Consider the following 25414-nt stretch of genomic DNA (forward strand, 5'->3'; position numbering starts at 1 on the left):
ACTTCTCTGAAACTATATACAAACATTGAGCGTTTAAAAAAAATGAATTTTAAAATTGTCACGGGTAAGGAATAAGAAACCGATGCAGATGACATTACTGTAGGTGGAAAAAGAGATGAAAGATACAGCAAAAGAAGTAAATTGAAAAAGAACACGTCATTTCTATATTGCACTACATGCTAAATGCCCTCCCATCATTTCTGTGGACCCTGTTATCGCTGTGTTAATCTCCCTGGATTGCCGAAATCTGACAGGAGCACCTCCTCTTACTTGTTATCATCTTGATCGTCAGCCCTTAATTGGTTGCTCACTTTAAATACAAGCAACGAATTTATCATCCCCACCCATCTGGGTCGCCGAGTTTTTTTAAAACTTTTATTGGAAAGAAGTGTATAAATACTGTCGTAGAGCAGCGAGCGGAATTGGTTCGCACTTTGCAAGATGCTGCCAGTGCTTGCTGCCTGCCTTTGGCTCGGGCCAGCCGTCTTGTTGCAGGGAGCACCCTGCGAACGTGTCAGAATCCCGATGTGTAAAACAATGCCCTGGAATATCACTCGGATGCCCAACCATCTTCATCACAGCACACAGGAGAATGCTATTCTCGCCATCGAGCAATATCAGGAACTGGTGGACACCAACTGCAGTCCACTGCTGCGCTTCTTTCTCTGCGCAATGTACGCACCCATCTGCACGTTCGAGTTCCTTCACGACCCCATCAAGCCGTGTAAGTCCGTTTGCCAGACGGCAAGAGACGGTTGCGAACCTATTATGAGAAGGTACAACCACAGCTGGCCCGAGAGTCTGGCATGCAGCGACTTACCTGTTTATGATCGGGGGGTTTGCATCTCACCGGAGGCAATTGTCACCGATGGGCTTGCAGGTGAGACACTGTGAACGATTTCCTCTCTTTCACAGAAGTGCTTCGTTAATATTTGCAATAATGCGTCAACAATCCTAAAAGCAAAATATCACGCGCCAAAATGCGGTTTCCCTTTTCAAATGGAAATAACTTTCTCTCAAATTAAATTCAAACAACAAAGATACGTTTTCTAATTCAGTCAGAAGAAATCATGCAGTAACACTTCGGCGAAAACATACCTTGCAACTCCAAGGAGTTGTCGTAATTTACTACTCACTTATCAGTATGCAGAGAAGGCCGTTTGTGGAATTAATTTAACCAAAAATGGTATTGTGGTTTTGTTTCAAATTTCCAGATGCCATGTGGATGGACATCACCCGCGATATGATCGTTCTGGAGCCTTCTGACTGCATGAGTTGGAACGCAGGTGAGCGGTGAGAGAACTGGGGAAAATGTTTGTAAAGACTTGCAGTGTTCCTACTGTCACGTCAGAATGATACAAGTATTAGATGTACCAAGCGCTCGTGGAGGATTACTGGTCCAGACAAACATTTATAGCTTTCTTTGATTAACATTTATTCTGCCTACCCTGTGCTTTAGCAAAGTTCAAAACTCGCAAAACAGACTTTACGCATAATAAATTGATAAATTCTATTGTTATAAAAAGCACCAACGTTATTGTCCATAGCAAAAGGGGAGATAAAACTGGATTGAAAATACATTTTCAGAAAACCACTGTGGCTTGCCATCATCCGTGGTGAAAGAGAGATTGTTAACCTTTCAGTATAAGGAGCTGGTTTCAGCATCCCCGAAATTTTGCTTTTGCATTTGGGGTGAAACTGGGTCTTGAATTATATCAACGTTAGGTCGCAAGAGCTATAAATGTAGCGCAGGATATGTAAATCTCAATTTACATTCTGAATTGCTTACCACTGTCATTTGCTCCCAGGGCACGAGCACTGTTGTGATTGCTGAACTCAGAAACCGAGTTCTCAAAGAATCCACGGCTACTTTGTACCTTTCTTCTTAGCTCATCGACAGGGTCAATTATCAGTTGTATTGTAAAATGCAAATTTCAAGATTCTGTGATTTGTAAAAAAAATGCGTGAGCGTCGCCCAACCTCTGCAAAATGTACATGGGCAATTATTTTTCCCATAAAAGCAAACTGTCTGGATCGCTGCCGTAAAGTATTTGTTCACGGTCTTTTAAGATTGACAGACTAGGGCCTTTGCCAGAACATTTTTTCCTCAAATTTCCAGTATTCGCATTTCCCTATACTTAAAATTATTTATACTTTTTTGTTTTGGCAGGTCGTTGTAAATGTAGAAAAATTAAACCAACGCTGAAAACATACTTGGAAAAGAACTATGATTATGGTAAGTGTAAAGCTACCTATTTTTGGGTGGTTTTAGAAACACTATGATGGTAGCAGCATTGACATTTTTTAAACAGTTCCAAACTACATATAAAACTGCAGACTGTGTACAAATATTGGAAACATTTGGGGGAGCGGGACGATGTGTTGCCAGTTTAATTACAGTAGTGGCCCTGACCATTTTATAATCCTAAAAATTATAAATTGGGTCATTTTCATAAATTTTCAATCACTTTTTTGTCAAACAGATAAACATTTTTCATCCTCCAACCTCTTTTGCTGGATTTTGGCATTTTTTAAAACTTTCATTAGCAGTATATAGTGTATGTGGTAGACTGCTAGCTCAGTTGGTTGGATAGCTGGTTTGCAACGCAATGTGAAGTGGGAATAGGTTAAGTTCCTATGCCAGCTGAGGTTACCATGAAGGACTCTCCTCAAACCCTCTCATCATCTGAGGCATGGTGATGCTCTGGTTAAAACCACCACCATTTGTCTGTCCCTAATGGGAGGGTGGAATGATAGCAACTTTACCTTACGGCTTCGATTTTGTTTCCTCAACAGACAGTATTCTTTTATTGACTTGTGAAACTTTTCTCTGAACTTGATGTTATTTGCTGTGATGTTAGTTAACAGCATGTTTAGGTATGTTGTAGTCTTAGACTTGATGTCTCTCAAGCACACTTTATTTCTACCCAAGGTCTTAATTTTTTTTTCTGAGTGAGATGATCATATATTAGTAAATGATTTCTCTCAATATAGTGAAAATCAAACTAAAATTGCAATATTAAACTTAAAGTTATTGAAGTGAAGTTTAGCAGGATCTGTTGATTAAAGTATACCTATAATTTACTTCATGTTAATTGTTTTGGATTGAGTAAGAGAAGGAGTGTGGGTTTCACTACCTAGATGAAAGTGTTAATATTAATGTCTTTCAGATTTGGCATTAGATGCTCCCAATTATAACACGACCTCAGTTCGAAATTCCTTTTGGCCTGGCTAAAGTTCTGCATTAATCATAACATCTATTATTGCACCACTTCTATTTCTTACACAATTTATATGAACATTTTTTCAAAGTGAAATGTTCAATTAATGACAAATTTAATAGACAAACAAGAGAGATAACATTGATATTATTTGGGCTAGTTTCAAATCCAAGTAAACATTAGACTGTTATAGGAGGAGAAAGTGAGGTCTGCAGATGCTGGAGATCAGAGCTGAAAATGTGTTGCTGGAACAGCGCAGCAGGTCAGGCAGCATCCAGGGAACAGGAGAATCGACGTTTCGGGCATAAGCCCTTCTTCAGGAATGAGGAAAGTGTGTCCAGCAGGCTAAGATAAAAGGTAGGGAGGAGGGACTTGGGGGAGGGGCGTTGGAAATGCGGTAGGTGGAAAGAGGTCAAGGTGAGGGTGATAGGTCAGACTGGGGTGGGGCGGAGAGGTCAGGAAGAAGATTGCAGGTTAGGAAGGCGGTGCTGAGTTCGATGGATTTGACTGAGACAAGGTGGGGGGAGGGGAAATGAGGAAACTGGTGAAATCCAAGTTCATCCCTTGTGGTTGGAGGGTTCCTCAGCGGAAGATGAGGCGCTCTTCCTTCAACTGTCGTGTTGTTGTGGTCTGGCGATGGAGGAGTCCAAAGACCTGCATATCCTTGGTGGAGTGTTATAACATAGGAATAATGGAATTAGGAGCAGGAATAGGCCATTCATTCCTCTGAGTTTACTCTGTTTTCAGCAAGATCATGGTTGATTTGGTTGTGATTTCAATACTACTTTCCTATCAGCTCCCCTGTAATCATTGACCCCCTTGTCTATCAAAAATCTATGTAACTCTTCCTTGAGTAAATTCAATGATCCAGGCTTCACTATTTTTCTGAAGAAGAAAATTCCATAGACTAAGCTGTCTGTGAGGAAAATAATCCATTAGTCTGTGTTTTAAAAGAGAGACTTTATTTTTAACTGTGTCCCCTAGTTCTAATCCACTCCATAACAGGAAACTTCTCTTGCACTAAGATCATCTCTCATTATTCTAAATTCCAGTGGGTACAGACAGAGCCAGTTAATTTTTCCCTCATAGAGTAATTTGTTCATCCGAGGAATGAGTTAATTAAACTTTTTCTGAACGGTCTCTCATGGAATTATATCCTGTTTTCAAACAAGGAGACCAAAACTATCTATGGAGTTCACATGCAATTTATAACAAAATACTACAAGAATTACTATAATGTAATTAAGAAATGGGAACAGGAGTAAACTACTTAGCCCCTAAAACTGCTCTGCCATTCAAAATAATCATGATTGACCCTATATCTTAAGTTCACTTATATGCTCATTTTCCGTATCTCTTGATATTTTTGAGAGATTTAAACGTACTGATTTCAGTCTTCAATGTACTCTAACAATGGAAATAAAGCTCAGGATATGTAGCTGATATTAAGTCAGAAGATAGTGGTGATGTGTTGCATTTTAACTTCAGAATTAAAGGTAGCGCAGTTTCTGATTGAGACAACTATTGAGATATCACCAAAACAATCTGGGATAAGTTAACCAAATCAAAGTTGGAAGATTAAATTAATATAAAAGATAACTAAATTCAGCACAAGGCTTTATTGATAAAACCAAATCTGAAACATTGAGTGTTTACCTTTCAGTGCCTCAATGAAGCCAAAACAAAACAAAATATAGTCTATATCAGTTTGGGATCTGATTTGTTGTGTAATAACCTCAGCTGGGATCATAACAGTTTGAAGGCTTTGTAGTAATTTAACTAATATGTAATAATGCCAGCTACAATTAATGTTAGGCAAAATACATGTTTGAATATTGATTGTTAAACATTGAATCAAATTCTCGAAACAGAGCCCTTTGGTAATGTAGTGATATGAAATCTTATTTTCTTTCCAACTTTGAGTTTCACTTTATTTCTTTCCCCCTGTTTTTGCTAGTTATCCGAGCCAAAGTAAAAGATGCGAGCAGAAGTGGTTGCAATGAAATCACCACAGTGGTGGAGGTTTTAGAGACATTCAAGTCATTGGTACCTATCCTGCAGACTCACATAACCCTTCTTACCAACTCTTCGTGCTCATGTCCTCAACTGCCACATAACCATGACCTGCTCATTATGTGCTATGTGTTGCATTCACGGTAAGTGTTATTGCTTTTCAAACAAACCCCATAAGTATCGACTGCAAGTTTGATAGCCAAACCAGGCTACAAGCACCTTCAATACTATAAAGTCTTTATCAATAGGTGGTTTCATGCTTCAACTCCAAGCCAGATCATAGCACTAAGATTTTTTCATTATATACCTTATAATAGCTAACAAACCCTCTGATGCTTTTACCTATAATTGCATAGGGATGACAGCACAAAAGGAATGGATATGTTTTAAGTTGTTTATGTTCTTCGCTCATTTAATTACTACAAAGCCTTCAAACTGTTATGATCCCAGCTGAGGTTATTACACAACAAATCAGATCCCAAACTGATATAGACTATATTTTGTTTTGTTTTGGCTTCATTGAGGCACTGAAAGGTAAACACTCAATGTTTCAGATTTGGTTTTATCAATAAAATTAAAGTTTATTAAACTAAAGAAATGAAGATAAAGTATAATAGACTCAACTATTTACATATGATGTGCCTTTAAAGATTTTGAAACACATGGTAGAAATTTAATCCCATTAATCCCAAAGCACTCCGTTAACAGTACCCAAGAGCATGCTTCTACAGTTCTCGTGCCAGAGGAGACAGTTCCTTTACTAACATGCCAGTAGGCTTAACTTAACATTGATAAAGGGTCAGTTAGACTTGAAACGTCAACTCTTTTCTCTCCTTACAGATGCTGCCAGACCTGCTGAGATTTTCCAGCATTTCTCTTTTGGTTTAACTTAACTGTCACTTCAACTCCATGTCTGGAAAATCTAATAGTATTTTCCTGGAGCTTTCATATAGCTGATTTTAAACATTCAAATAAACTCTTAAGGTTAGAGACACCATGACTACAGTATTCCATACACTGGAGGCAACACTTTTAACTTAATTTATTCCTCCATTGTGCCATGGATCTTCATGTAACTGAATGGGCCAATCTTCCATCTGTGGACATTTGGACATATGGGTAGGATATCTAATGAGATATTTAAATTCAAAGGATACTTTTGTGGATTCCAGGAGCATTGCACATTGGAATTATTAGTTCCCTTTGAGTTTACCTTAGATTCTATGAGGCCCAGAGATATAACTCCTAAACACGCTGAAGAAATGACTATCTGGTCATCGGAAAATCCCTACCAAAGAGACAGACAGCTGAATATTGTGTTTGGATTTTGATTATCAAGGTTAGCGATTCAGTCCCTGTGAGCAATGATTAATAACAAGGGTTTAAATGAAGGTGATAAACTGTTTGATCTTTATTCTAATTGATCATAATGAAATCTCATTCCCATTTTGGGAATACATATTTATAGTTATGGAAAACATTTTTATATTTATGGATTGTGTACAAACTGGATGATATGAAACTGTTTGAACATTTCCTAGATTGGAAAAGGTTTTATCATGTGGTTTTTTTGGAAGATGAGGTCAACAATTCCTCTTATGTTCATATGCTGTTTACAAAAAATTAAGTGATATTAGAAAAAAGACAAGCAAACATTTAGAGAGATGAGAGATAGGTTTTATGGCCCTGAAGTGCTGGAAAACCTGGCTTTGAAAAGACTATATGGCCTCTGAGCTTTGTGGTTGCCTAGCAATCCTTTCTGGACTCGATTTGTTTTCGCAGACTTATGTGGTCAGAATGAGTTTTTCATGATAATAAAAGGATTATTTTGAATTCATTAAAGGATGGTGAAAGTCTCTTCTTTCTGAGCAGTAGCACAAAGGGGAATGAATTGTCTATGTTGGTGATTGTATTAAAATATTTTTACAATTGGTGAGACTGGTGGAATAGTGGAACCTGATTACCACAGTATTCCTCCAGTCAAAGTGTTAACAATCTCAACTGGGAATTTGCCCATTAATTATTCTCACTTCTTCAGAATGAAAATATTATATGATTTTCATTTTTTGTTGCACGTGACTGAATATTTCATCTTTTTGGCTAAGTGACAGTTGCATGAGTCTTTTCAATGATTTTTGCATCATGACGCCTACCAAGATTTCTTGCCTCATTAAATACCTATGCCACCCTCTAATGGCAGGCCCCTCATCTGATTCTATGCTTATCCTACCACATGCCATTCCCAGAACAACTTGCCACTCAGCAGATATCCATCGAACGTCTGGCATCCCTGGCATCTGCAACAGTTTTAAAAAGCCGCTGTGCACCCGGACAAACACTGGCATTCCAAAACTGCTGTATTTGGTAACATTGTTTTCCTGGATGATGAGCAGAGGAGACCTGGACACCAGACTCTGGCTGCCTGGTTCAAGGTTGTGATCCAGGTCAGTACGGTCTCCACTGCATGGAGGAATGGCTAGCAATGCTCAAGAGTATGCTGTGCCAGGCAAGTGCCACATTCTTCTGTCTGATACCTCATGTTCACTCTATCTCTGCTACTGCACCAATCTTTCACCAAGGCTCAAGCTTTGTCTATCTCACTATTGCCTGTCACATTTTCCCCCATCACTCTCATACCCATCAATCTCCCACACCACCTACCTTGCACATCCTCTGCATTGCCTATTCACTCCCTCAGAACACCTCACCACCTTGTGACTATCTGTAACTGTACTGAAAGCTGTGCCACCCACTTTTCATCTTGCTCAATCACTTCTTACTCTAATTCCAGGAGAAGGCAGCTCACAATATGGCGGTAAGCATCCAGACGAGTGAAGAGGTACCCAACATCAATTCCTCACACCCTACAAGGACAGAATCCTACTCCTTTGCAGGAGAAGACCATGATTACTCCTAAGGAGATACTGAGACATCCACATCATAATAATTGAGTGAAGAGCATTCTTCATTCTACTACAACTCTCACAGTAACCACTGTCAGTGTCATTCATTGCACACCACTTCTAACCATTGGCTGCGTAGCCTTCTGTCACCTTCTTGCAGGTCCATGATTTCAGTAGAGAAATGGCCTCCTCAACCAGAAGGCACCTTCTTGACCTCTGATGATGAGAGTACTGAGGCCTTAGAGGAGGCATTGGAAATGTTGCCAACTGCATTTCCACAAGATACGATTCTGACATTTGGTGGGAATGTCAGCCTTGAAAGGTTTGGGAGTACATGCTGCTGTATGTACACAAGGGAGTACATACCTTATTGTGATAGCTGTGCAGCTGGATAAGGAAGCTAAGGTCTGTTGACTGCTGCAGACCATGCACATGCTCAGGTTCAGGTAGGAGAAGGCCCTATGGTTTTGGCAGTCAGGAACATCTTGCACATGCACAGAGAGTATAGGAGTAGGAGACAGGTGTGTGTCTCACAATGGCATTCATTGCAAAGAAGTGCTGTCAAATTTTGGGGACCCAGCTGTCCTAAGCATGTGACCATCTGCTGTCTCCTTGGGCAGGTTGGCAGCTGTGGTGGAGACCCAGATCTGACACCCTTAAGGTCTGCTGGAGAGGTACACATATCTTCAATCCATCACCACAGCAGTTGGTCCAAATGTCTGAAGGCAGGGGGATAGGGAAGCTGGTGCACACTCACAAGGAAACAGGGCAGTGTCAGGAGGCACCCAGCTGGATGAGAAGCCACATACAGATCCTTCAGAAATCTTTTCTTAGGACGTTCCAGAGATGGCTTCCTATCTACCTACCCTATCTGCTTTTACTCAACCCCTGGAAGTTCAAGCCAAAAAGGGTCCATTTGATGAGCAGGCACCCTCCAACCCAGCTACATAACGTTGGACAACACAGAGAGGTAGTAGGAGGAAAAGAAGTAAAAAAAATTGATTGCACTTTGGTGGCTCAAGTGACGTGCACTGTATATTAATTAACATGTATATATAAGTTGATTGGTTTTGTATTATCTCCATTTGTTTGAATCTCATGTAGCCATAACTATGGCAGCATGTCCATTCGGGATCTACAATGAATGTAATATGACAATGGATCAATGTCTGTGGTCAGAGCCTGCTGCAGCATTATGAAGCAAAGGTGTATGCATGGTTATGGGTTCTGCTAATACCATTGCCCCTTGTTCTAAAATATCCCCATTCTTTCTTGGTACCCATGTACAATAGAGTTGGTTTAATGACATTGTCAGCGATGTCTGGAATTAAAACAGGAATTGCTGGAGTAACTCAGCAGGTCTAGTAGCATCTGTGGAGAGAGAAACAGAATGAATGATTAGAGTTTGTATGCCTCTTATTCACAATGACCATGGCAGAGAGGCGTCAGCACACAGGGAGGCAATGCATTTAGATCACCAGCAATTAGGAACCCTGCTGATCTGTGTTCCATACAGTGTATGGGCTTCACATCAATACGTCTTGCAGTCCCTCCCTTACATAAAGATATTTATCTTGCTCATTTTGACTGTGGTCACATCCATTTTCTCAAATCTCAGCATTCTAGATGGTGACAGTGAATGCTCATCAACCAGTGGCCATTGCCTTAACAGTGAGGTACCGGGCATCCTTGTTGATAGCTCTTCTCATGAACCCCAATCAACCAGTATTTATGAGCTATTATTAGTCCACCTTTCTCTCCAACCCCTAGAAGATGAGGTGACTATGCCAGGTGCAGTCTTCCCCTTGAGACCAGAGTGCATCTTAATGTGAACAAACACCCCTCTCGCATTACCATGTTTACATTCATGGTTTACCATAGTCTCTCTTACAAATAAAATTGCCCCTCTTTGCCAGTGTTTTCCCCCTTCCCCATAGCCTACAGCACCCAATACAAATGAATAAGCTCTTGATTGTCCCCTCTTCAGGAACAAACCCCTTTATCCCCTCCACCTCCCTTTCCCCTTAGTTTCTGTGCACAGACCCGATGGACTGACTGAAATAACTCCACAAAGGCCAGTAACCCATCACCAAGTCACCCTTTATTTACACTTGCATAGCACGTGACACTGACCCACTTAGCTCAGAGCCAGTGTCTGGAGTGAGCAGAACCCTGTTGAGATCTGTCAGCCAGGACTCCGTGATTGGACCAGGTTAACAGCCTGTATCAGGGAACTCATATTCTATGAGGTCAACCTGGCTGACTTCATTCCAACCACTACACTGACCATGGTTTACCTTATTGAGTGACCTAACCAGACAGCTCTGGATGAGAAGTGTCCAGATCACTGACTGATGGCTGCATTAGCCTTACTCCCAAAAATGGGTTATAAAACAATGGGACTGATGGTGACCCAGTTCCTGGACTACAGAGGCATGGACTCCCGATCAGTGTTCCTTCTAATTTTCTTTCCAGTTGCTTGAGCCTCCAAGGTGCATGCACGACAGTAACTTACAGAACCAGAAATCAGTGCTGTGTTTAGTGTGCTGATGTTGATCATTGTACATGGAATCTTGGAGCAGCTGTGCATGTGCTTAGAGGAAATGTTGCCCTTGTCTGAGATCACCTCGACTGCACGCCTGACTGTAGTCAATCCCACAGACTGCTAATAGAGCCTGCTCTTGACTGATTGCGCTGAGATCCCCTGATAGCTACCTCCATGGATTTCAGTGATGTCTACTTCCCTAAGACTGAGCTATGGCTACTTGTTTGCCACACAATTAATGTGTTTGCCCCTTAAGCTGATGGCACATGGAACAAATGTCAAACTGATGTAGTGCATTGCCTCTCAGCAAGATGCATGTCACTTGAATGAGGACTGCTGCTAGCAGGGAACACTGCTTGTTTGTGTGACTACACTAATTGGCATAGCAAAGCAAGGCAAGGCAAAGCAAAGCAATGCAGGAATGCTGTGACCAGGCAGGTGTGTGCTAAGTGAACAAATGCTAAGAAAACAAGCCAATAGCCATGAAATGAGTCCAGTTTAATATGTGAGCTGTGTGTCTGTCTGTAGGTGCAAATGTCCATGCAGCAGCCTTTCAACATTAGTTGTCAGCATGTCTTGCAAAGCATCTCTATGCTTCCTAAGCAACCTGGAAGTGGATTGGAGAGGTGCCATGAGGATTATGAGGTGCTGGCAAATGCCAGATGCCAATGTCTGTGGACAAAGACTGTGTGCAGCTGGTGCCTATGGGTCATATCCTGAGTTACTGTTTGGTGCTGAGCAACATTGAGGCACTTCATGGCCAATGGTGAGATACCTGCTCCCCTCCCACTCTGAAAATTCCATATGTCTAATTTGTTTGATGCATTTGGTAAGAAAGGAACCTGAATATTAATGAGGTGAGTTGTGTCATTAGTTCGCAACTCATTGCAGCCTAATGAGTTGGCAGATGCATATAAAATGCAGCGAGTTGATCCTGACATCGAGATAGGCTTTGCTGGACTTCTGATATGATCCTGCCACAAATCTTGCCAGAACTCAGGTTATTCAGGTCCCTTTAAGATTCCACTTCTCATCCGTTTTGTTTGTAAACATTCTGTCTTTCAAAGTAAATTTTTCTAGGACTTGTATTCAAAATAGATCTGTATAAAGAAACTCCATTTTAGCTTAGACACAATGGTTAGTCAAATCCTCTTTCATAAATAAAAAAACTTAAATAAATTCTGAATGCAATAATTTATTGCTAATTCTTCATTTCTTCCTGATTGCAATCATTGCTTATAACATTTTTTTTTGAACTGTTAAAATAAATATCTTTCCGGAAATAGAAATATTTTCCCCAGAAATTCTATGAATGACGATTTGTGTAAAAAAATTGTTTTTAATAGAAGTACACTTCTGAAAAGATCACTAAAACCTGATGACTAGAAACTTTAGTCAAAGTGGAGTAAGGTTGTTTGGAGAATGGTTATCCTTGGGGAGACTCATGATGAGCCAACAGTTATAGTAGAGAAAAGACAACTTCAAAACCCAGGTTGTTTCTGTCACAATATTCCTGAATTCCTGAAGAAGGGCATGTGCCCGAAACGTCGAATCTTCTGTTCCCTAGATGCTGCCTGACCTGCTGTGCTGTTCCAGCAATAAAGTTTCAGCTCTGTCACAATATTACTGATTAATCAAACGGAGGCTGAGAAGAAACATCCACTTATGGTTGAAAGGGTCTGAAACTGATCAAATTAGTTAGAATATAGGAAAATGAAATTAGGAATTAAAGAAAACTTTTTTTATGGTGGAGGAAGTAGGTGTTGGAGTTCTACGTGGTTTCTGTTCTAAGGTCATTTCAGTTTACTGTTCACATTAACCATTTTTATATAGAAGCAGACAGAGGACATTGAAATTTGCTGATGAAACTAAGGTAGAAAGCATAATAAAAATTCAGAGTCAAAAGTTTTTTTATTGTTATGATGAAGATGGTTTGAGATACTGTGCCCTTCATTTTTAAAAGTCTTTTTTGCTAAATGCCTCGGCTCCTTTCCTGAATCACTTGAAAATGCCAAGTCCTGATAAAATGTCAATACATCACTGAAATGTTTTGTGACATAAAAGTAAACATTGCCTAAAAAGTATCCATTACATTTGTTAAATGATTAATAAGTTGGGTTCTGTCTTGTGGGACAGGAGATTACTTATTTGGACCATCTACTTTGTAAAGTTCATTTTGATGCTTGCCTTTCTGATTTTCACAGACTGATGCTCTTTAATGGATGTTTAGCTGAGAAATGGAAAGATCAGTGGTCTAAACGACTTAAGGTAAGGCTGATGTGGATTAACAGTTTGAGTGCTCATTTTAAAAATGCTAACTATGAGTTTGTTACCAACTGAAGAAATTGACAATAAAATAGTTTAACATTTTGCTCATTCTCATCAGTGTGCTCAGTTATAATAGTGTTGAGCATGACAGATGCAGAAAGAAAAGAATTTTGCAGTGTTAGAGAGGCTTTGAATTTAACTTTTCAATGTATCTTATTTTTGATCTATAGTTCAAAGGCCTAAAGTTCAAAACTAAAGGTTAGAAAAATGGAAAGTCATTGGAAGCCATCCTAAAATGGTGGACTGAGAATATTGTGGATCTTGCAACTGTTCCTGAGTTTAAGCTTATTTCTAGATTTACTTCTAGATTTCTTATTTTCTGTAGTGTAAGATTTTTATTTTGATTCATTTTTCGTTCATTTATACTTAAGATCACAAAACATCCCCCAAAAAAACAAAAAAAAGCACGTTTATTTTCAAATTGAGTTCCATTAACAGACCTTTTGATTCAAACAGAGTTCAGTTCACAGACTTTTTGGAAAGGTCTAGAAGCGGATGGCTTGGGCTTTTCTCCCATAAAATTTTATGCATAGAAGAGAGATTTTTTTAACATCGCTAAAGAAACTATTTTAAAATCATGGAGGAGAATTTTTTTAAACAAAGTTGTGTTATGGACTCTTGGAGAGGCTTGGAGTGGCTCTTGAATGCGTTTTTTTGATCAAAGGATTGAAAGCTGTCTGCTGGATCACTTGAGCAAGCATCTTTTTGTTTTAATTTGATTGTTCAGCTAAGTGGTTGTTTTTATTTGGGATTTTTACATTTGAATTTTTAAAAATTTGTTTTTTTTGCATGCTTAATATTAACTCCTTGGATAAAGAGGAAATAGTTATATGTATGGTGTTATTGTAAGCTGCTTCTTTTGAGGGTAAATGATATTGAGGATATACAAGAGACACTGCATTAGATTTTTTTTTAGATTAGATTAGATTAGATAAACTCCACACAGTCGGTCGCCTGAGTCGGGAATTGAACCCGGATCTCTGGCGCTGCGAGGCAGCAGTGCTACCACTGTGCCACCGTGCCGCCCACTAGATGGCTAGTAGATTTAGAGAAGTGATTACAAAGTAGGATCAGTCAGGTAGATGGCTGACTATTAGGAAAGATAAGAAGGAAGTTCAGAATTCTTCAGTGGCTATTTCTCTCTCAAACAGACACTCAGTTTTGGGTACTGTTGAAAAGGATCGTCTCTCAGAAGAAAATAGAAGACAGTCAGACCTTGGGCACTAATAGTGAATCTTATGTTAGGAGGGATTTGACAAAATTTAAAAGAATAATTGTCATAGAGGACTCTCCTGCCAAAGCCACAGACAGGAGGTTCTGTGGCATTGATTGTCAATCTGGAATAATATGCTGCTTTCCTGGTGCCAGGATTAAAGATGTTTAAAGAAAATGTTTAAAGCTTATTGTCAAAGGGAAGAGTGAGAAACCGGAAATTATTGTACACATTGGTAATAATGACATAGTTGAGGAAAAGATTAAAGCTTTACAAAGTGAATATAAGAAGTTAGCTAGAAGATTAAAAAACAGAACTTCAAAAGTAGTAATCACCTGTTGCCAAGCTCAAATGAGGGAAAGAACAAAAGGATAAAGGAGATATCAATGACTGAAGAGGTGGTGTCATCTTCACGGATTCAGGTTCTTGGACCATTGAAATTTCATCTGGGGCACAAAAGACCTGTACAAAAAGAATGGGTTTCACCTGCATTTGAAAGGGACCAATATTATCGTTGGAAGATTTGCTAATTCTATTAAGAAAGATTGTAAACTATTAGAGAGAAGCAATGGAAGGATTCTAAGTAGCTTAGTAATTAGAGAGATAGCTGAAAAGTTTGAATCTGAAAAGAACAAGTTAACCAGATAAAAGACAGTCAGAGAGTGAAGTAACTCTGAAGAATTAAACTGCATTTATTTCAGTGCAAGGGTCCTTCCAGGTAAGGCTGATGAACTCAAGGCATATTTGGGAACATTGGATTGGAACATTATAGCTACTGCAGAAACTTGGCTGAGGGATGGACAGGACTTGCAGCTCATTGTTCCCAGCTTCAGATGCTATGGAAATGATAGGAAAAGAGACAGAAGAGAACAAAAGGGAGTGGCATTTTTGATTAAGGAAAACATTACTGCTGTAACTAGAGGAGACATTCTGAAAAATCATCCAGTGAAATATATGGGCTGAAATTAGAAATAAAAAGGTCACCTTGATGGGATTGTACTATAGACCTCCCAATTGTCAGAGGGAAATTGACAAACAAATATGTAAAGAGATCGCAGTTTTATCTAAGAATAATAAGATTGTAATTGTAGGTGATCTTAATTTTCCAAACAATGACTGGGACTACCATAGTATTAAAGGTCTGGATGGCGAAGAATTTGTTAGTGTGTCCAAAAAAATTTTCTTTATCAATATGTAAATGTTCTTATTAGAGATGGAGCAAAACTTGACCTTCTCTTGGCTTATAAAACAGGGCAATATTTGTTTTAAAATAGTTATAGAAAAGTTCAAGCCATCTATAAAAATGGAAGTTTTTAATTGGAATAGAGCAACTTTTAATGGTATGAGACAAGAATTTTCAAAAATTGATTGGAGTAGACAGTTTGCAGATAAAGGGACATCTGATAAGTGTGATGATGTGAGTTGAGAGTCATAATGTCCCTCTTAGAGTGAAAGGTAAGGCTGGCAGATTTAGAGAACAATGGATAAATAAAGGTATTGAGGTTCTAGTCAAGAATAAAAGAAGAACTATATAAACAACTGGGTTCATATGAATTTCTTGAACGGTATAAAAAGTATTGGGGCATCTTATGAGGGAGATCAGGAAGGCAAACAGAGGATATGAGATAGCTTTGGCAAATAAGGTTAAGGATAATCCAAAGAGATTCTACAAGTGCATTAAGAACAAGAGAGCAACTAGAGTGAAAAAAAATCAATGAGGTAATCTTTGTGTTGAACCTCAGGAGATGGGAGAGATATTAAATGAGTATTTCACATCAGGTTTTACTGTGGAGAAAGAATTAAAGGCTAGAGAAATAAATATTGATGTTTTGAAAACAGTTCACTTTACAGAAGAGGATGTGCTGGAGGTCTTAGAAAACATAAAGGTGGATTAATGTTCAGGACATGATCTAGAGTGTCCTAGGACTTTGTGGGAATTTAGGAAGGAAATTGCGGGGGCCTTTGCAGAACTATCATCTATAAATATGGGTCAGGTGCTAAATGACTGAAGAATGGCTAATGTTGTGCCTTTCCTTAAGAAGGGATGTAAGGAGCTAAAGACCCGTGAGTTTGCCTTCGATGTTGGGAAAGCTGTTGGAAGTTATTCTGAAAGATGGAATTTACATGCATTTGGAGTGCCAAGGAATGATTAGGGATAGTCAGGTTTTGTGCAAGGAGAATTGTGTCTCACAAACTTGATTGGATTGGTAGACATTGTTTACTTAGACTTTAGTAAAGCCTTTGACAAAGTCCCACATGGTAGGCTAATTAGTAAAGTTAGATCTCATAGGGTTCAGGATGAGCTTGCCAACTGGCTTAATGGCAGAAGACACAAAGTAATGGTGGAGGGTTATTTTTCAGACTGCAGGCCTGTGACCAGTTATGTTCCAGAGAGATTGTGCTGGGTCCACTTTTACATAATGTTTCTCATTTATATAAATTATTTTCTGAGTTAATAGAAAGTATGGATAGTAAGATTGCAGATGGCACAGTGAAGAAGGTTATCTAAGTTTAGATTACTTACAGTGTGGAAACAGGCCCTTCGGCCCAACAAGTCCACACTGACCCGCTGAAGCGCAACCCACCCAGACACATTCCCCCGGCCCCTAACACTACGGGCAATTTAGCATGGCCAATTCACCTAACCTGCACATTTTTGGACTGTGGGAGGAAACTGGAACAAACCCACGCAGACACAGGGAGAATGTGCAAACTCCACACAGTCAGTCACCTGAGGCAGGAATTGAACCCAGGTCTCTGGCGCTGTGAGGCAGCAGTGCTAACCACTGTGCCGCCATGCCGCCCACATACAAACGATCTTGATCAATTGGGTCAATAGACTGAAGAGTAGCAAGTGGAGTTTAATTTGGATAATTGTGAGGTAGCGCATTGTGGTAAAACAAACAACAACCAAGGCTTATATAATTAAAGGTAGGGCTTTGGACAGTGTTGTAGAACATAGAGACTGATCGGTTCAGGTACATAGTTCTATGAAGTTTGCCTCACATATAGATAGGATGGTTAAGAAGGCTTTTAGAATGTGTGTCTTCATTGCTCAGTTCTTTCAGTATAGGAGTTGGGACATTATATTGAGGTGGTATAGGACATTGTTGAGACCTCTTCTGGAGTATTTTGTTCTAGTTCTGGTGTCCCTGTTATAGGAAAGATGTTATTAAGCTGGAGAGGGTTCAGAAGGGATTTACAAGATGTTGCTGAGAATGGAGGGTTTGAGTTATGAGGAGAGATCGGATAAGCTGGGACATTTTTCACAAAAGCATTGAAAGTTTAGAGGTGACCTTATTGAGGTTCATAAAATCATGAAGGGTATAGATGAGGTGAATAACAAGTCCCTTTTCCTTAGGGTGGGGGATTTCAAGATTGGGGACATACTTTTAAGGTGAGAGGAGAAAGATTTAAAAAAAGCATGAGGGGCTTTTTTTTAATACAGAGAGTGGTTCATGTGGAGAATGAACATCGAGAGGAAGGAATGGATGTGAGTAGTTATATCATTTAAAAGGCGTTTACATAAATACATGTGAATAAAAAATGTTTGGAGGGATATGGGTTAAGCACAGGAGATGGTACTAGTTTAATTGGGATTATGGTTGGCATGGACTGGTTGGATTGAAGGGTCTGTTTCCATGCTGTATGACTCTGTGACTCTATAACTCAAGGAAGCTTATAAGTCGCTATGGTTATTGGAAACTGGTAAAATTCAGTATGCAATGTGAATGTTAATGATAAGCTAAAGCAAGAACCAGAGACTGATTATACTGAGAGTAACATGAAGGACTGATATTTTAGACAGAACCAGATCAAGAATTATGTGCATAAGAGCTGGTCAATCCTGTTTTATTTGTAACACATCTTCCAAAATTTGTCCAATTTCATCAATGATGTAAGATTTATGCTTCTGGTTATTTTTAAATCATATTACAGAGCACTTCTATAAACAATGATTACAATTGTATGAGTGAAATTTTCCCATTTTAGGTTAAAGCATGGCAGCAAACTAATTAGGTGGCTTCATATCCACCAATGGGTTGAGTTATCTCACTTGATCATATGCTTCTTAGTTCATTATCTATGGAAGCAAGATGGTATGCAAATTACTTGGCAAATTGTAAGGTGAGAGAGCTGAAAGTTCATGCTACTGGCAATACTTTCAACTCAAGGAGTCTTGCACCATATTTAAAGGTCAGATGTAAACTGCCTCACTTGTTGCAGCCAGGACCATCCCCCCAGTTTGAGGTGGATGCTCCTACATCAGAAGAGATAAGAATGGCTCCCTCTTTCACAGAACATGCCTGCAGAGTTTGCTGGAGGGGAGCACAGAAAGATGGGATACCCACTTTGCAGTGGTTAGGATCAAAATGGCATGACATCATACCCATTCAGCCTATGCACAAATAAAAGCACAGGTCAATCTTGTTTGATAGCAAAAACAATGGCAACCAGAGCAATATTGAGTCATTGATCTCCTGTGCTCCTCAAGGGTAAGTGATGCAATCTTGGAAACCTCACACTCATATCATTCAGTCTAACATGTCACCAAGGGTGTTGGACTGTAGGACAGCACCACATTCCATCATATTCCATTAAGGGCTTACAATCAACTCAATTTTTCAAACCACTAACCCTTTGCAAAAAACAACAAACCACTAGCCCACTGCATTTCCTACCTCACTCACTGGGGACAGTTCACCACTTCAAACAGTTATGCATGATCACAGATTACTTCAGCATCCATTTCCATCGTATTCAAATTTTCTGTTTATCTCATTGAAGGAAAAATCTACCCATTACAGGACTGAGATAGACAGGATTAGCAGAGGTTGGTAGACATTGGGTTCCTTACTCCCTTTAACGAAAGGGTTATCAAACTGGGTGGGACAACCAGATCTATTCCTGTGGTGATCGGGGGAGACCAGCAACCAATAAGCAAAGTTCTGCTCAACTGTTCTCGGATGAGCACTAGTGCCAACACTTTGCTTCTTTCTATCTTCACCATTTCTTTCTCTTCTCTTCTGTAGGCACTAATGGTACCCAAGAATCCTCAATGAAGAAGAGGCCACACACTGTGCCTCTCTGCATGAGCACTCTCTCTGAGGACCAAGCCTGTGGATCTACAAAGGATGCACTGGCAAGGCATTCACGCAAACCCTCTATCAGTGCAGAGACTATCACCTTAGCTACAAGTAGACTCAGGGATATAATCTGGTGAGCACTTCATTGATACATGTCTGCAGTCAGAAGCAAGAAACTTCTTTGACACTCAAAGGACAGCTGGAGACCAGGCAACTGCTCAGCCCCATGTACTCAGCATTCAGTCACATTGTCAAGTGCAGAAAGAAGTTAAAATATACCAGGCCAGACGTCCTTGGTAACTACTAAACTAAAGCCAAGAAGGGTTAGACCTGAAACGTTGACTTCTCCACTTCCTGATGCTGCCTGGCTTGCTGTGTTCTCCCAGCCTCCTGCTTGTCTACCAAAGGTCCTTGGTAGGTTAGAACAAAAGATGGAGCTTAGATTAGAGTGGTGCTGGAACAGCACAGCAGGTCAGGCAGCATCTGAGGAGCAGGAAAATCGATGTTTCGGGCAAAAGCCCTTCACCAATCCTGCTCCAGCACCACTCTAATCTAAACTCTGGTTTCCAGCATCTGCAGTCCTCACTTTTGCCTAGCCAAAAGATGGAGCTGTCCATCCTTGTTCTCGTTACTGTGGCAGTTATAGCATGCGGTGCTTACCTGCGTCACTGACAAGAGAGGAAACCCCCAGGTCCAGCTGAGAACTCTGTGAATGCAGGATATACACTCAGATCTTCACTCCTTTGCTTTAGCCATGGGTGCTCAATGGAAAAGCAAAAAAAAGATAAAAGATCTCTACCTCACTTCTGATGCCGTTTCCTCTCAAGGAGAAACTTATAGGGAGGAGGAGGTATAGACAGGCACTCCAGAAGTATCCTGCCCTCTACCTCATCCTCTGCCTATTATCCTTATGCCTCCAGCATTTGAATCTGAGGAGGGTGAACCTGTATCTGGGCAGAACACTTTCAGCAACTTTTATGCCAAAGTTTACTCAGGGACAACCACCCAAATCTTTGAAGTCTGCAGATCATATCACACAATGCACTCACTCCATCCTATATGCAGAACTTAGCTGTGCACTTAGAAATTGTGGGAGGGAGAGGAAAACAAAAATTTAAAGGCTCATTTGTGTTACAAATTTTCATTTTTTTTGTAAATGTACACTTTTGTAAATATATATTTACTTCCACTTCAATTGCGTAATGCAGCCAAGGTGCTAAAGATGAATACCTGACACTAACGCTAGAGGGAAGATGTAATGCAGATGCCAATACCTGATATGTGCAAATTGTTCACCTCTCTCACTCCTTAAGGGAGAGATGGTGGAATCTGTTTCTATATATTTCAGAATACAAAGGTTCGTCTGGCTCCTCAAAAGAACACTGTAACATTTAAGGCTGTGAGGTTGCCAATAGACTGAATATGCAGCTGGTGGCAAGGAAACAAGAAGGAAAAAACTATTTGACTTTGTCACAAATGTAACTGTCATTGACAACACTGATAGTAAGAAGCATCACACTATCCTTGAGAAGATGAAGTCTTCTTTTCATTTGGACAGTACTGCCCATCATATTTTGCAGCTCTACCTTCATGTGAGATGGGATACAATTTGATCAGATCTAGCAATTAAACCTGGGCATCTGTGAGTTATTGGGAATCAGCAGCAGCAGTAGAATTGCATTCAAAATAATCTGTAAACTGTGGTTCAGCATTTCACCTACTCTACCATCACCATCGAGCTCAAAGAGCAACCCTAGTTCAATGAAGTGTGCAGGAGACATCTATATGCAGTACCATTAATACCTAAAAGTGAGGTGTCAACTTGGAGAACCTACGATGCAGGACTCAATTGCGTGTCAAGCAGATGAAGTAGCATGTGATAGAGCTAAGAAATTCCTCAACACATGGAACAGATCAAAACTCTTCAGTACTGCCATATCCAATCAGGAATGGTAGTAGAAAAATAGCCAAACAACAGCAGGATGAAGCTTCATAAATATCCTCATTTTTGTAAGTGAAAAAATAATACCGTAGCATTTGCAAACACTTCCATCCTGATATGATCCATCTGGGCCTTTTCTTGAGGACTCTAGACTTCAGCCAATTTGATTCACTGCATTTAGGAAGAGGTGATGGCCTAGTGTCATTATCACTTGACAATTAATCCAGAGACCGAGGTTCAAATCCTGTCTGACAAAAGGAAAAAATGAAATCTGGGATTAAGAGCCAAATGATAACCTGTATGCAACTCCAGACCCACAACAATGTGGTTGACCACCCACTTGGCAATAAATTCTGGCCTGGCCAATTATGTCCAGATCCTGTGAATGAATTTTTAAAAAATGATGCAAAGAAATAGCTGAAGGCACTGAAAATTGTAAAGGCTGAGACCTGACAACATTCCCAAAACATTATTGAATACTTGTAGTCCAAGACTAACAACAGTCAGAGCAGTATAGCTTTAACACTAGTATTTACCTGACAACCTGAAATGGTATGTCCTGTTCACAAACACAGAATCTCAGAACTGTTACAACACAGAAGGAGGTTATTCAGCCCATTATATCTGGCTCAGCCTTTTGAGCATTTTGACTTAGTGTCATTCTTCTGCCTTTTTCTCATAATTCTGCACATTATTTCTATTTAAATAATTAGCTAATGCCTTTTTGAATGCATCAAATAAAGCTGCCTCCACCATCCTTCCAGACCATGCATTCCAGACCCTAACCACTCGCTGTGTGATAATCATCAGGTCAAATGCAAGCAGACTAAATTCCAACATACCAATTGCTCTTGATCTTGATCATTGACAAAGTGTTGGAAGAGGTCATTGATAATAATATTCAAAAACCAAAGAACTGTGGATACTGAACATCAGAAACAAAATCCAGAAATTGGTGGAAAACTCAGGAGGTCTTGCAGCATCTGTGGAGAGAAAGAAGTGAAGAAGGGTCACTGGACCTGAAACATTAATTCTGCTTTCTCTCCATAGATGCTGTCAGACTTGCTGAGTTTTCCAGCAATTTCTGACTTTGTTGTTGACAATCCAGTTCATTTGAAATTGCTCTGCAATAACCTATTCACTGGTGCTCAGTTTAGTTTCTGGAAAGACCACTCAACTCCTGACTTCACTACAGGCTGGGTCTAAACATGGACAAAGAAAGTGAACTCCACAGGTGAAGGCAGAATAAGTGGCTTTGATATCAAGGTTGAATTTAATTGAGTGTGGCATCAAGGAGTCCAAGCAAAACCAGAGTCAATGGAGAACAGGGTAAAATGTTCCACTGTATGGAAACTTAGCACAAAGAAATATGGTTGCATAAAGGTAAGTATTTCAATTGCAGGACATCTCTGCAGGAACCCCTCAGGGTAGTTTCCTCGCCCCAACTAGCTGTAACTGCTTCATCCGTGACCTTCCTTTTAGTATAATGTCAGACATGAAGATGCACATTGATGATTTTTTCAATATTCAACTCCATTCCTAGATCTTAAATATGAAGCAGTCCATCTGGTGTTAGGATACCACAGCAATATTGGAGAGTTCCAAGATCTAGGTGAATACGAAGATTACACCAGATGGATCGCTGTGGGTATCCTTACACCAGATGGATTGTTGTGGTACAAAAAGGTGGCTGTTCACTACCTTCTTAAGAGCTATTAGGAAAGGAATAAGTGATGAATTTGTCTGTAATGCCTGCCTCCCATGAACAAATTTAAAAAAATTCCTCTAGTTTCAGCCTGTCATCTTGAAAATTCTCTGTACATCCATACTCTCTGCTTTCTGTCTGGTAGTCAATCCTTTATTCAGCTAATATATTGTCTTCAAATTCATAAGCCTGTGTCTTGTGTAATTACATTTTATGTAGTACCTTATCAAATGCCTTTGGCAATCTAGTTACATTATTTCTCCAATGATTCCCCTAAACAGCCAGTCTCCAGAGGGCATGACCATTTTTGACTGTCTCCTAGTCGTCAAAATAAATGCTTGCCATCCTCACATCTTACTTGCGGTTGTCCTTGGCACAGATGCCTAGGAGATCATGGCTCAATGGTCACTGCACCAGATCCTAATGGATATGGCTGGCATCCAGCTGATGAATGTGGCTTTGTCAGTGCAGACGTCATTGACTTCACCATGAGTACATGCTGATGGAATGAGCATAATCCTGCAGTCCTGAGCTTGTGACTTATTCTCTTTGCTTATTCCTAGCTTCTTGATCTAGCCTCTTTTCCTCAAGTTTTCTTACATTTGTTTGTTCTACAACAGCAGAAACAATGTTTGCTTTAACCACATTTCTATCCTTTTATATCTTGTATTAAGGTTTAGTTTCAATTTCCCAACTTCAGCTTGGTCCAGATTTTTTTAAAGTCTGGGAAGTTCTTTGCTTAATTTTTCTGTTTGCCTTTCAGCTTAGCTGTTGTTTTAAAGTTAAGTCTGCCTCAAAAACATTCAAAATTATACTTAAATAGTACAGATTCCCTCACAATGACTGAACATTGACATAGCTTCCAGAGAAGAGAAAGGCTCACTGGCAGCTGATCACAGAAAGAAACTTATTATACCTTTGTCCTATAGAGGAGGAGTTCAGTGGAAATGTTCAAGCACAAGATAGACTTCACTGTAAGGAACTTGCTATTCCCAACGATAGAGATCCTCACAAAAGGTTCAGGTTATGTTTTCTCCATCAGCTTCTCAATTCAAACAGAACCAGCTAACCTCATTAATATCTATGCTACAGTGATGTACTCCACTACAGAGGAGAAAGACCAGGTTTGTGAGTTTCGCACTGTTTTCAGCAGAGCATTTATCTCCTGGGGATTTTAATTTATGAGTGGGTGCAGACTACGAGACATGGCCCTCCTGCTGTGAACATTATAGCTTGGGTAGATGACCATGGGCAGACATCACTTGACTGCTGTTTTAACAAGCTTTCTGAGAAGAATACCAATGTCCAGACCAAAAAAATCTGGGGATATCTAAGACGACCTCAGGACCAGTTGGACATGATCATCAGCAGATCACATAATTATTATCATGAAGAAGGAGGCCATTTGGTCCACTGTGTCTGTACTAATTCTCTGAGTATTTTGACATAGAACCAAATTCCAATGAACATTTTCAACTCATGCAGCTACCACAGCTCTATCTGTAGTGGGGAGCATTCCCAGTGTGCAACAGAATAGGATGCAACACTTGAAACAGAACTGCCGTCGTTATCGCAATTTCAGCTTTGCTGCCTACCTAGATGTAAACGAGCAGTTCCTGACTTAATTAAATGGAAAGGTATTAAGGAAAAGCCAGAAAACTACAGACTGGTTAGCTTGATGTCAGTGGTGGGCAAGTTGTTGGAGAGAATCCTGAGGGACAGAATTTACATATATTTGGAAAGGCAAGGACTGATTAGGGATAGTCAGCATGGCTTTGTGCATTGGAGATTTTGCCTCACTAACTGAATTGAGTTTTTTGAAGATGTAATAAAGAGGATTGATGAGGGCAGAGCAGTGGATGTGCTCTGTATGGACTTCAGTAAGGCGTTTGACAAGATTTCTCATGGCAGACTGGTTCGGAAGGTTAGATCACACGGTATACTGGGAGAACTAGCCATTTGGATACAGAACTGGCTCAAAGGTAGAAGACGGAGGGTGATGGTGGAGGGTTGGTTTTCAGACTGGAGGTCTGTGACCAGTGGTGTGTCACAAGGATTGGTGCTGGGTCCACTGCTTTTTGTAATTTACATAAATGATTATATAAGTGAACATAGGAAGTATGGTTAGTAGAGTCATAGAGTCATAGAGTCATAGAGATGTACATCATGGAATCAGACCCTTCGGTCCAACCCATCCATGCCAACCAGATATCCCAACCCAATCTACTCCCACCTGCCAGCACCTGGCCCATATCCCTCCAAACCCTTCATATTCATATACCCATCCAAATGCCGCTTAAATGTTGCAATTTTACCAGCCTCCACCACTTCCTCTGGCAGCTCATTCCATACACGTACCACCCTCTGCATGACAAAGTTGCCCCTTAGGCCTCTTTTATATCTTTCCCCTCTCACCCTAAACCTATGCCCTCTACTTCTGGACTCCCCGACCCCAGG

At 40.0% G+C, this 25414-nt stretch overlaps 1 protein-coding gene across 1 annotated transcript in view; it reads left to right on the top strand.

Moving 5' to 3' along the window:
- The first annotated feature begins 403 nt into the window (after positions 1–403).
- Positions 404–25414, top strand: part of LOC122549277 (secreted frizzled-related protein 4-like) — a 30183-nt gene continuing 5172 nt past the window's right edge. Inside the window, exons 1-5 of the mRNA XM_043688794.1 lie at positions 404–880; positions 1215–1286; positions 2171–2236; positions 5179–5377; positions 12887–12950. Coding sequence (XP_043544729.1) covers positions 442–880; positions 1215–1286; positions 2171–2236; positions 5179–5377; positions 12887–12950 — 840 coding nt within the window. The 5' untranslated portion in view covers positions 404–441. The remainder of the gene's footprint in view (positions 881–1214; positions 1287–2170; positions 2237–5178; positions 5378–12886; positions 12951–25414) is intronic.

The sequence above is a fragment of the Chiloscyllium plagiosum genome, chromosome 4, assembly GCF_004010195.1.
Source record: "Chiloscyllium plagiosum isolate BGI_BamShark_2017 chromosome 4, ASM401019v2, whole genome shotgun sequence".
NCBI lineage: Eukaryota > Metazoa > Chordata > Chondrichthyes > Orectolobiformes > Hemiscylliidae > Chiloscyllium > Chiloscyllium plagiosum.